Genomic DNA, 12,826 nt, shown 5'->3' with positions numbered 1-12,826 from the left:
CCGCTCGGCCGCTTTCGATCATCCATCATCGCACCATCACTCTGCAGCAACTCTCGGATCGAGCTAATCATACGCGTTCGTGCCAGTCAATCAGGAACGTCAAGTACGCTCTCAATTTTCGAAGGAACAGAGCTACGCCCTGGAACCTCACAACATAAAATTCACCACTAAAATCCATGTTTCATGAAAATGTGAATTAGCTAAGTAAGGGTGCTGGTTTCTCCAACTCATTATATGACGAACCTCGAGGCCGAAATCCTCCTATATATGTAACCTGTGACATTCGTCTCAGAGCTGCAACATCCCAAGCAATTTCGGGTGCAAACGGGAAAATCTTCATTACTCGAGGGTAACCACAAGCACACCAGTTTGATCGCGAGCGCAAAAACACAAAGCTGCAACTCACCTCTGTGTGCTACACCAGACCTTGGTGCCCCCCTCCTGTGTCCACTCAGAGTTGCATGGTGGAAACACCTTGCTCGCCTCCTTGGTCAGGTACTCCTTCTCCTTGGCCCTCTCCACAGCTGCCAGCACCCTCTGCAGCTCCTCGGTTGGCTCGCCCTCATTGGTGTAGTACCTGCCGGCAAGTTTGCCTGGGGAAGAGAGCACAGGGTAAACAATGACACGACCAGGGCCGAGAACGAGACAACCAGATAAAAATCGGCAAGAAATGCACACCAAAACAAATGGCTAGTAATTTTCGTACAAAGGAATCTAAAGGTCAGCATGTATGTGAAGATGGAAATCGCATAAAAAAATGTAGGAAGACGTGGAATCTAACATAGAGTCAGATTTTCGCAGGCCCTCTACCTCCGTGTATTTCGTGAGCAACAAACACAGCGAGACAATTCTCGGGGCCTGGTCCCCGAGAATTGTTTTCAGTAATACTGCTACTTCACAGACTTGTTCTTTAGCCACCAATTGGAGACAACCGAGCGAAAGAAACAAACAAGAGGCATATTTAGCAGCTCAGTGGGTAATTGGGCCAACAGACCTCTCGCAAAATTGAAGCAATCCTAGCGGCATAGTGCCATGCAAAGCATCTTAAGAACTTGTTGGCCACTGTCTGTTTCTATTTGCCAACCCCACTTCACAACCTCCCGTCAAAATCAAATAGTGGCACTTACATTTTCAAATATGAGAGTTTCCTTAAATTTAAGATGGCATAGGTGTTGTCTCCCAATACGCATAGAATGTTGGTGCACTTTTTTGGCTTTCCACGTGTCAGGATCTGAGCACAGGTAGACACAGGACCACGATAGCAGATGGAAGAAGTATACCGGGCCGGTCGTCTGGTCAAGTCCTTATGGCCGCTGGAGGTTCAAGTTTCAATGGGGGCTTTCACAAAAATGAACGGGAGCAATGCAAGCCAGTGCCAACTTTATTTCCACGCAGTGTGAAATACACTACCTCGTCAACGGGGTGATCAAAACGGAAACCATGCCATTCCTCTCCATGACCCAATAGGTCCCATAACACGAAGCAAAGTGTTGCGTGCAGGGATTTTTGGAGGTAGTCTGCTGGTCCATCTCTGTGTGTAGAAAAAGACTCCGAAAAAGTCAAGAAAGAGTCGAACAGAAAAGGATGCTCTGTCCAACTTGTCTCGTCCTTAACATTTTCGGCACCTTTTCTACACATGAAACAAGCTAAATATTGCCATTAGATCCAATTGGAATTCCAACTGCTTTTACTTGAAACCAATTGGTTTTAGTGGGTTCTAATTGGAAGCACACTGGCCAATGGGTCTCACCAATTGGAATAATTTTTCCAGTTGGGACCTGAAAATGGGTTCCAAATGGGTTTTATTGGCAGTGACCCAATTGGTTCTCCAAAAACCTAACTGGTACAAATGGAAAATTCCAGTTTAAATCTAATGGAAATTTTCAACTGGAAAGTATATTTAGCGTGTCTGCAAACAGCATTTCTAGTTTGCGTGCCAAACGAACCAGGCTTTACACGGCATACCTCACCCGCACTCTTAGGATCCTCGTTCCTCAAGCTCTACCTAAGATGGGAAACATGCTTTTTTGGATGTGAACTATAATGCAACTTTTTTGACAGCTGATTCTGCATACAATTATTTTGGTGAATTGTTCGATGAGCGGAACAATGTAGACTGTCCCACATAGCTGTCTCAGACAGAATACTAAAATTTCAACGAGAAAGGTAAATAAAAAAAAACATGAAATAAGGGCTATAGTCTGTGACTGGTTCAGAACACACTAGACCAGGGGTCGGCAACCTGCGGCCCGCGTGACAGTTTTATGTGCCCCCCCCCCCCCCCCCGACACCAGAAAAGCATCGCTTCTGCTGCTTTTTCACACAGACTCAAGGACCACACGGCAGTTTTGACCACAAATGGGGTTAGACAGGAACAAGGAGCACTTCCAGTTGGGATTGTCCGGCATCCCCAACTTTGGCACAGAACGCCTTCACTACCTTCTTGCCTTTTCTTCTCCTGCCCCCCTCCCTCCCACCTTCGCAACTTGGCGTCTGGCTCCCTCTGTGTTGGCTTCATGACAACTCGGCCCGCCACTGCGAAAGGTTGCCGACCTCTGCACTAGATGCTCCACCTCAAGCAGAAGCATTCTGCCTTTGATAGCACCTCGCTGGATGCACAGGCAACAAGCGTGTTTTGGAGGCAGAGCATCTGTGTGGTTCTTAACCTGTCACCGACTATAGATAGACCTTAAGAAAATTAAAGTTAATGGTGCTCTGCCCGATTTGTAGATGCAAGGATTATTTCACTTTAAACTTTTTAGTTTCTAAAGGTCTGCCGGTGAAGTGTGAGCAGGATAAAGACGTACCTCGAAGGAAAATAATGCAATATCCTAACATTCAGCAGAGAGTTTTTAGTAGATTGTACGCTGTGGAGCGGGCCCAACAGTCGCATGCTCAATCCGTGCTTCAATATGATGGCACAAGCTCCCCCTAGTAAAGCATAGCTCTAGAATACGGTCTACTAAAGGTCTAATAACTTACAAAATTTATTTAATTATGCTACAGCATGCCAAAAATTGCTGCAGCCTCCAACTTTTTTAATGGAGATATTTTACCAGTCAGATTTGTTTTCAATTGTCACACTAATCAAAGAAGACAATATATTACTCGGTGTCTCGATAGGCAAATCTGGCAAGCTCATTTACGCTGGAAACATATCTGCTCTCCTTGCAATCACTGGCGTAACCGGGGGGGGGGGGGGGGTTGTTCAAGTGTCAAAACACCTTCCGAAATTTCAACATTTCTCTTTCCCCCTCTCCCCTTTCGTTTCCTTTGTGTGTGTATGTGTGTGTGTTTTGTGTTGTGTGTGTGTGTGTCTTTTGTTGTATTGTCAAGGCAAAAAAAAAAAATGTTTTTCTCTTTCTACTAGACAACCCTACGGCGAGGGGCCGGGCCCACATTCCAAAGCAAAACAAAGATGACGACACTGTCTGTGGACTGCGTGAAAAATGCAAGTCCCGCTTCGGCTCCCCAAAGAGCTCTCGCCAAACTCGGCCGTGTAACTGAAGTTTTTCTTTAAGCTTGCAGGTGCGAATGGCTCAGCTCCCGACGTCACAAAAGCCGTGAAATCCTGACCTCGAAGGACGCTGGCCTTGCCTCGGAGAATGCAGGCAGCTTGACTAAAGTCCCCCTAGCCTTAGAGTCTCAGGGAATCAATGACAACTTCAGGGCAGCAAATCCTACAATGAAAACAGGACGACGAAATGACAAACAGCTTAGCGTTTTTTTTTTTTCTTGTTTTCGTCCAGGATCTTCCCTTTTTTTAGAGTTTACTAGCCTGCACTCCTTTATTTTAAATACTACACCAACCAAAATGTAAATAAAAACACAAAAACGTCCCCTTAATAAAAAAAAAAAGAAAAAAAAGCGCGAGAAAAAAGTGGCAGCATATGCACCGTGGAAGCAAATTTGGAATGCTCATTGACACTTGGTTTTAAAGCGTACTTGGTTGACTTCTTTAATCGCTGCATTAAATAATGTTTATAATCTTTGGTTCAGTACATGAATCGTGAAAGTAACGAGTTCAATAGCCAAGCTATCGCTTGACACTTTTCTCAAAAATGATTATTGGCCTACAACTTCTAAGCGTGTCATCAAGGTCTCCAACAGAGACGGCACATTCACGTCTGGCAGCATCGTCCTCCCTAGGAGTGAGTGACCTTGTGACCAACGACATTGGTCTCAATGTCACAGGCGTCAACTTCGAGCCATTCTCCAGCCTGTGCAGAGCATTCGTTTCATTAAATGAACTGCCTGGGGAAGTTCTGGTTTGGACACAGATGTGTAAGGACCTCATCACTTAGCGCGTCTCAGCGGTACAGGCAACTTGTCTTTGCCCGGAGGCCTTGTATCCTAATGTAAACTGCCTGCTGCAAATCCTGGCTACCATGCCCGTCAGCACTGCTAAAACGGAACGTTCGTTCTCGAGACTGCAAAGACTCAAGTCATACCTGAGAGCTTCGACGTCCCAGGAGCGCTTACTAGGGGTTGCGCTTCTGAACATTCACTGGAACATCCAAGTCAAGTCAGCCCCAAAAGTGTCCTCTCGCTTCTATCAACCGACGGCGGCTTCCACTAAATGTTCAGACCCCACAAAATTATAGAAACTGATACTTTTCTCTGCCCCTTTCTCGTAAAACGACACCGAAAAACGGAAAGAACCCAAAGCATGACCATAGCACAATCATTTCTGAAAAATGTGATCTGCGCAGGAACAATGAGCGTGATGCTTCACTTGCTCATTGCCCCAGTGTGCATTGCAGTTTTTATGTTTAATCATATTCTAAGCTTTACTATTTTCTGGCACTCTTCCATAGTTTCTTCAGTCATTGGATACCCGAGTGTTCTGCAGAGAAGTGTACGCACCGGAATATTTTGTGGGCCTGTCTGGACTTTGTTCAAAGATTTTATGATTGTGTGTTTTCATTGTTCACAACTAAGGCTTTTAAAGATTGAACGAACGAGATGCGGCATAAAAGGTTGAATTCTTGTCTTCTAAGAAAGAGGAAAATAGTAACTAAAATTCTGTTTGTAAAATTTATTTCCCTCCATTTTTTTTTTTTTTTTTTTCATTTTGAACAGTTTGTGCAAAGAGAAACACCCCCTGAAAAAAGCTTCTGGCTTTTTTCAGGGGGTTTTACTGCTTGCAACCACCTGTTATTCCGTGTTGGGCTGTCAAAACATACCACCTCATGACTGGTTTATAGGCACCCTGCAGAACTAACTCAGTGCCCACACGTACGCCTCTCATGGCGGCGGCGCGCATACTCGTCGGGAAGCAACCTCAGCAGTTGCAGCTCGACTGCAGTGGTACACTGGTGAGTGTTGCAGGGTCAACATACCTGCTTGGGCTACACATGAGCGGTGAAACTGGGTACCGCGCGGCATTCTGCATGATGCACTACCTGGCAATATTTGTGTATCCAAAACACAACTGCAAAAGCCTGTCGCATGACGCAAATAGTTGCTGGTGCACCGATCGTAGAACGACAGGCAGTACTTCGCTTTAAAACGCACTATTTATGCCCAAAACAGTAAATTAAAATATTTAGATTAAAAATAAAAGAAATAAGACCAGCACAAATATTCTTGTGCTACCGTTATATTACTATTACAGTAATATTGTTGAAGAAAACATAACCGCAAAACATATGTTCACATTACTAGCTGTACAGTGCTTGCTTTTCTTTTCTACCTAATCAAGCCGACATAAAATATTTAAAAAAAAAAAATATTGAAATCGTTATAATGAATAATTGTGACGACTGTATATACATTAATTTAGAAATTAAAATGCAACGTGTCCAACTTTGCTGAGACAACTGTAGGCATATGACGTGTCAGTCCTGAAAAAAAAAATATACCAAGGAACGTATGCGGACCCCTGAAAGCCGCATTTGTGGGTCTGAAGGGGCCCAGATTGAACAGAAAAGGCTAGTGCAAATCACTTGTATGAGACGCAACCAGCTTTCATGAAAACTTGGCGCTTTCGTTCGAAAGAACACGGAGATGATTTATTGACTCTATGCCAAAGAAGTCACACCGAAGGCAGCAATTATCAGGCATTTATGACCGTGACATTGAAAGGAGCAGTGACAAAGCGTTATTCGCGAGCATCATAAAGAAACATTATGCATGGGCGTAAATACTTACCGATGCAGTCAAAAATACTAACCCAGCAGCGAAATTCCGAAACACACAACAGATTTCTAAGTCTCTCGGCGGCATTGAATGGCTCGCTCGACAAACCTATTGACACCGAAGGTCTCCACAGTACAAAGCGCACCGTCTCGACATCCTTTACACATATCTCGTGTCAACTCCTTCATCGGCTGTCGCATTAACATTTCGGCAAACAGATTCCCCACCTTGAGCTCAAACCACAAACACCAAACCAATCTCGATCGCAGTCATACCACCGCTTGTCGGCACCATCGTTGTTCGTGAAGACTAGCCTGTTGCTAGTTGAGATGCTGATTTCACAACACCTTCCGTATCACTCCTGGGAGTCTGAATAACTTCATAGACGACTAGAATGTTCTACCGAGAGTGTTTGGGACGCACACAGCACCGAACCCAAACCAAACCGATGAAAACGGCCGCCGCGGAGCAGTTCATTGTTCATGTGTCCCCTGCCTGACACATTCGCGGAAGTGCAGGAGCTGCAACGTGAGCGGCGGCGGAGCACTGCCGATCTCCTACACTCACTCAAAAGTGGCCGCGCGCGGCGCTGTTCGCTGGGGGATTGGTAGCGGCTCCTAGCGGATGTAGGGTGCCTATAATCTGCATTCGAAAGTAGACACTGAAACTGAAACTTCCGTAATCATCTTGAAGCTAAGTTGATTGATGTGGCTATCCAAGTGCCATTATCACCAACCTCAACTCCAAAGCGTACATGAACTGTTGCTCAAAAACCTGCAAAATGTCAAAAAAGGAAAAAAAAGTCGACGCGTTTTACATTTTTTTTAAGTTTCTCCTGAGGCAGTGCTACGTCTCATAGGGCGTTTTCAAGTTGAACAGCGTTTGGTCTCATAGCGCTGGCCCCCGTCTTCCATGTCTCCTTACAATTTATGCCACTTCATTCTTGATGATAAACATTCGGACTGCGAAGAAATAACTTTCAGCCCGACTAGGCGGCATCGCCCAGAGCCAAAGCAAAGTGCATAGAGCACGATGGACGAAAAAAAAAAATTAACCACCCGATGTGTTTTTTTTCTTTTTTCTGCAAAGTTACTTGACGTAAAAAAACAATTCCCCCACCAAAAAAAAAAAAAAAAAAGAGTTGCACACTGAGACAAGCGTTTTTTTGATTGGGAGGTGACTCACCTACGAATCTGTAGTCCTTTTCGTAAAAATCAACCCATTGCGTGAACGTGTGAAGCGATTCGTCTGAAAGCCCCTGCAAATCGTCTGTGAGGCCCGCCTCCGAGAAGTCACCGGTGACGTAGGCCCTCGAAGCATCGCGACCTGCGAACGATCACGAACGGGGACAGAGAGATATGCAGGTTACACGTGTCGACAAAAATGCCGGTTGCAATCTTATTTCCTCGTAGCGCGTCCTCCATAGAGTCAACTTGCCTGCAAAGTGCGCATAGCCGCCTCCGGGCCGGTAATGTTCGGCGCCTTTCTGCACGTCGTATATGCGTCCCAACAACGCAAGATAGAGGCCGTGCACGTCGGAGGTACCATCGTACTTGCGGAGTTCCTCGGCGGTGAACACGCCCTCAGCGGTGATCCGCTTGGTGCCGCAGAACAGGCTGCTTAAAAACCTCCCCGATTCTAGTAACTTGTTGTGAACTTTCTGTACTGCGCTGGGATACTTTTCCACGGGTATCGGCTCGAAGTAAACAAAAGCGATCGCCAAAAAGGCGACGAGGACCGCTGAAACGAGCATAAACCTCGCCGCCATTTTTTTATCACGATGGTTGAAGAAGAAATGGATTGACCGATTGACGCTGTGGAGGACTGGTCGTCGCATGGAGAGATCTTTGGCGACTCCTTTTCTCGAATTAGGCGGTGAACCGCGCCATCTAGGTAAACCATGACGTGCGAGTGTCAAGCCAATGCGGAAAGCAAGCCGTCTGCCTCTTGCGCAGGAGTTGCGTTACGTCAGAACGACGTCGAGCTCTGATTGGCTTTGATTGAAAGGATATTGGGTAGACCTCAGTGCTAGATGCCTTGAGGTCTACTCACTATATTTTTCAATCAGCCAATAATATCTCGGCCTTCTGAGTCCTGGCATCGTCGCAACCCCTGTGCAAGAAGCAGACAACTTGCGCAAAAAAATAGTCAGAGTGCAGGCGAACTGGTGTAAGTTGAACATGATGGTAAACCTAAGGAGCCTTCATGTGCGCGCATGAAGGCACCCTAGGTAAACCTGCGACTGGGGTAGGAAAAGGAAAACACAAAAGAAGACAGAGCAATCACCGGAAGCAATAAAACCGCACGACAAAAAGACACAATAAAAAAAAAAAAAAAAAAAAAAAGTTGGAAAAAAAAGAAAACAGGGTAAAATCTTTTTTTTTTTTTTATCTCTCCAAAACTTGGCTACGAAATTTTTTAAAGGAATGTTGTAGATTGTTACAAGGTCGCCAATTCGAGTAGGCAGTTACGAAGTGTTAGCATTGTCTAGGTCAGTGGTTCTCAAATGGGGGTCCGCGAAAGTATTCTGGGGGTCCGCGAAGCCCTGCTTCATCAGTCAAGCGCGACAATAAAAGTTGTCTTTTTTCAGATCAAGAAGGATTTTTTTAAATTTTCGGGTGAGTTGTCTCGTGTGAGTCTCAAAAAAGTATACTTAACACTAGCCCTCAGTTTAATCCATTTATTATATTATCATTATATTTAACCTATACCTTCCCTCTCCCCTCACCACCAAAGGGGTCCTCCATCATCTCCGCCGATCCACAAGGGGTCCGCGAGACATCGGTGCTTGAGAACCACTGGTCTAGATCTTTGGACTGTGTGGTTTGGCTCGTTCAGACACTTGTAACCGAGAGCGACCGAGAGAGACAAGACCGGTTTTTAAGCCTACTGCCACGTCTTAGGACCGGATGCGATGCTACGTAGCTGGTCCTAAGACGTCGTAAGAGGCTTAAAGAAGAGTGTGAACGGCGCTTTAAAGGGATACTTCAACGAAATTTGAAACACACCCGTCGTGTTCAAAAATAGGTTGAATATGATCCACAATATCCGTAAATGACAAACGTACGTTTGTATTTTGAGTCCGATGGTTGTATTTTTCGTTATAAACGGCCCACTCTGGCAAGCGCTCGGAGAAGGCCCAGCGGAGACCACGTGACATCCAACGCAGTCGTGACGTAGGTCATCTCGGGACGAGCAAAGCTACGGCGAGGCTGACGTCGAGAGAATGGCCTAGTCGTTCCAACCACCGAAGCGGCTGCTTTTGTACGAATTTTGAGCGATGGGTTAATCTTCTATAATCTTGTAGGGGGACAATAGCAACTTCTGCGACACACAAAGGGGATTCTCGGGAAAAGGGGAGTTCCTCCTTCCCCTCTTCTTTCGTCGTGGCCGGAGGCGAGACAACCTCCGTCACTAGCTGTCAAGGTTCCTAGACGAGCATTGCAAACGAGGCGTTAGCGACATGCACCAGGTGCTCTTTGCTAATCGTTTAATTCGTTTTAAAATTCCTTTTCGTGACTTTTTTTAACAAGATAGTGGTGTGTCCGATGTTATACTGCTCCTCTGAACACATATAGACCAAAACATTAGCGCCGAAATTTCGTTCAAGTATCCCCTTAAAGGGATACTTCAACGAAATTTCAAATATTCCCGTCGTGTTCAAAAATAGGTTGAATATGATCCACAATATCCGTAAATGACAATCGCACGTTTGTATTTTGATCCTGGTGGCTGTATTTTTCGTTATAAACGGCCCACTCTGGCAAGCGCTCGGAGAAGGCCCAGCTTAGAGCACGTGACATCCAACGCAATCGTGACGTAGGTCGTCTCAAGACGAGCAAAGCTACGGCGAGGCTGACGTCGAGAGGATGGCCTAGTCGTTCCAGACACCGAAGCGGCTGCTTTTGTACGAATTTTGAGTGACGGGTTAATCTTCTATACACCAACTCATGTTTGGATGGATGGATGAATACGGCTGAGCCCTTTGGATCGGGCGGTAGCTTACGCCACCTAGCCATTTTGTTTTACCATTTAAGCTTAGAATATTTAAATGTGAAATCTATATTCACTCCGCAGTGCAAAGAAAGTGAGGCTATGAAACCCCCTTGCCATCAGTGAATAAGAAAATACCTAGTTTTCTCTCGATTTCTGCCACCATTCACTTAATCTTTGCTTGGTAATCTCTACAGTCTTGAAATCCACTCTCCCTTCGCTGTCTCTAAAACCCAATGACTTTATTAAATCTATGTTGTCTTCGGTAGGCATAGGGTGAAGCCCTTTACAGTAGAGTATCAAGTGCTCAGCCGTCTCGTCCTCCTCTCCACAAGCAGTGCACACTGTATCAATTTCCTGGTACTTCACTCTGTATGTTCTGGTTCGCAGAACACCCGTTCTTGCCTCAAACAGCAATGAGCTTCCCCTAGAATTGTCATAAATGCTTTCTTTGGCAATAACTCTTTTGTTTAATCTATAGCTTTCCAGAGCCGTCTTTGTCTGCATTCCCTCTAGCCACCGATCTCTTTCTGTGGCCTTAACTTTCTTCTTAACTGAGACTTGCTCTTCCGTATCTTCGCTATAGCCCAAAAACTTTCCTCTTAATTTCCTAGTGCGCTGTCTCCACTTGGTGTCTACACTCCTCATGTATAAATACCTGAAAACCTTTCGTGCCCATTGCTCCCCGTCCATTAGCCTCAACCTATCCTCAAATTCTACCTTGCTCACCGCTTCCCTGCTCTCAAATGATGCCCATCCCATGTCTCCTTGTACTCCCTGGTTTGGCGTTTTGCAATGTGCCCCCAAAGCCAGTCTACCTACTCCGCGCTGTTTTATTTCTAGTTTCGCATGCACTTCGGATTTCATGCATAGCACTGCGTTTCCAAAAGTCAAGCCAGGCACCATGACCCCTTTCCAAATCTCTCTCACCACCTCATACCTGTTGTAATTCCAAAGTGCTCTATTTTTCATTACAGCTGCATTTCTGTTGCCCTTACCTATTATATACTTTTCATGGTCTCTGAGATATTCTGCACCATCACATATCCATACTCCTAGATACTTGTATTTACTAGCTCTCTCAACTGTAATATTCTGTATCTTCAGCCTCTCAACTTCATCCTCGTTAAAAATCATGACTGCCGATTTTTCGCTACTGAATTCTAAACCTAATTCCTCTCCTTCCCTACCACAGATGCTCATTAATTCCTGCAACTCTGTCCTGTTGTTAGCCATTAGTACAATATCATCCGCATACATCAATCCCGGTAAGGATTGCTGAATTTTTTGGCCTAGCTTAGTGTAAGAAAGGTTGAACCCAAGCCCACTCTTCTCTAGTCTATCCTCCAATCCTCTCAGATACAACATAAACAGCAAAGGCGATAACGGGCACCCCTGCCTAAGGCCTCGTCTTATCTCTATTTTCCCTGTCGCCTTTCCTTCCCATGTTATAATCACCTTGTTATCTTTGTAAATGTTCCTTAATAGTGCTGTTAGTCCTTCATCTAGGTTTAAGTTCTCCATTATGTCCCACAGGTTTCTTTGGTTCACATTGTCATAGGCACCCTTGATATCCAGAAATGCCAGCCAGAGCTGTCTGTTTTCTTTTTGCGCTATTTCTATACACTGTGTTAGAGAAAATAAGTTGTCCTCCAACCTTCTTTGTTTTCGAAACCCGTTCTGTAACTCGCCCAGTATGCCCTCGCAATCTACCCATTCCTCCAGTCTGTTCTTTATAATCTGCATTACCAACCTGTAAATAACCGGTGTCACGGTTATAGGACGATAATTCCTAATATCAGCCTTATCTCCCTTTCCCTTATATATCATACTCATCCTACTAAGCCTCCATTCATCTGGAATATTTCCTTTTGTTATCATGGTACTCACTACCTCCCTTAGTTTTGCCTTAGATTTAGGACCCAAATTCTTCACCAGCTTAATAGGGATACCATCTGTGCCTGTCGACGTGCCACTAGGGACTCTTCGTTCCGCCTTTTCCCATTCTCTTTGTCCAAAATCCGCGATGTCACAAACTGGACTGCTACTTCCTTCGGTTCTCCTATCTTCCACATGTACCCGTTCCCGAAATTTCTCCTCCATCACTGCTCCTATATATTGTATCGCATCATCTCCCTCTAATTGATCTCCCTGATGCGAGAGTATGAACCTCTGTCTAGCTTGCGTCGTTTCACCGAGTGAGTTCAAGTGCTCCCAAAACTTCTTGGCAGCGTTTCTATCTTTCTTACTTACATTACTCATCCATTCCTCACCCTTTCTCTGAATTTTCGCATTGATCAAACTGGATGCCTCTCGGCGACATGTTATAAAATTGTCCCATTTTCTTTTTACTTCCGTTTCGGACTCCCCACTACGCTTGGCATACCTGTGTTCTCTAGAGGCTTCCTGACGTTTTTGTATCGCTTGCTTCACTTCTTTGTCCCACCAACTTTTTGGTCTATGTCCTTGCTTCCCCTTTCGTTTACTCTTAACTTTGTCTAGTTCTAGAGCAAAAAGCCTAGTTAGGCTCTCATAGGTCCAATCTGTATGCCGTTGCCCTGAAACTGCTGCCTCTATTCTTTCAACAACTATTTCCAACTCTTTGTCGCTGCAGAAAGTTTGCTTTGAATTATGTTGTCTAGTTTCAGCATTTACTTCTCTGGCAAAATTCAGCTTAATACGTTTGTGATCA

The 12,826-nt window shown here is 45.0% G+C and overlaps 1 protein-coding gene across 1 annotated transcript in view; it reads right to left on the bottom strand.

Moving 5' to 3' along the window:
• Positions 1–7,937, bottom strand: part of LOC8029058 (neuferricin) — a 32,073-nt gene extending 24,136 nt beyond the window's left edge. Inside the window, exons 1-3 of the mRNA XM_002402886.5 lie at positions 7,579–7,937; positions 7,327–7,467; positions 407–593 (exon numbers count right to left, since the gene is read on the bottom strand). Of these exons, the coding sequence (XP_002402930.2) occupies positions 407–593; positions 7,327–7,467; positions 7,579–7,909 (659 nt within the window). The 5' untranslated portion in view covers positions 7,910–7,937. The remainder of the gene's footprint in view (positions 1–406; positions 594–7,326; positions 7,468–7,578) is intronic.
• Positions 7,938–12,826: the final 4,889 nt, after the last annotated feature.

The sequence above is a fragment of the Ixodes scapularis genome, unplaced genomic scaffold, assembly GCF_016920785.2.
Source record: "Ixodes scapularis isolate PalLabHiFi unplaced genomic scaffold, ASM1692078v2 PGA_scaffold1__304_contigs__length_218370807, whole genome shotgun sequence".
NCBI classification, from domain to species: Eukaryota; Metazoa; Arthropoda; class Arachnida; order Ixodida; family Ixodidae; genus Ixodes; species Ixodes scapularis.
The sequence above is the reverse complement of the archived record's forward strand: the minus strand, read 5'-3'. Positions and strand labels throughout refer to the sequence as shown.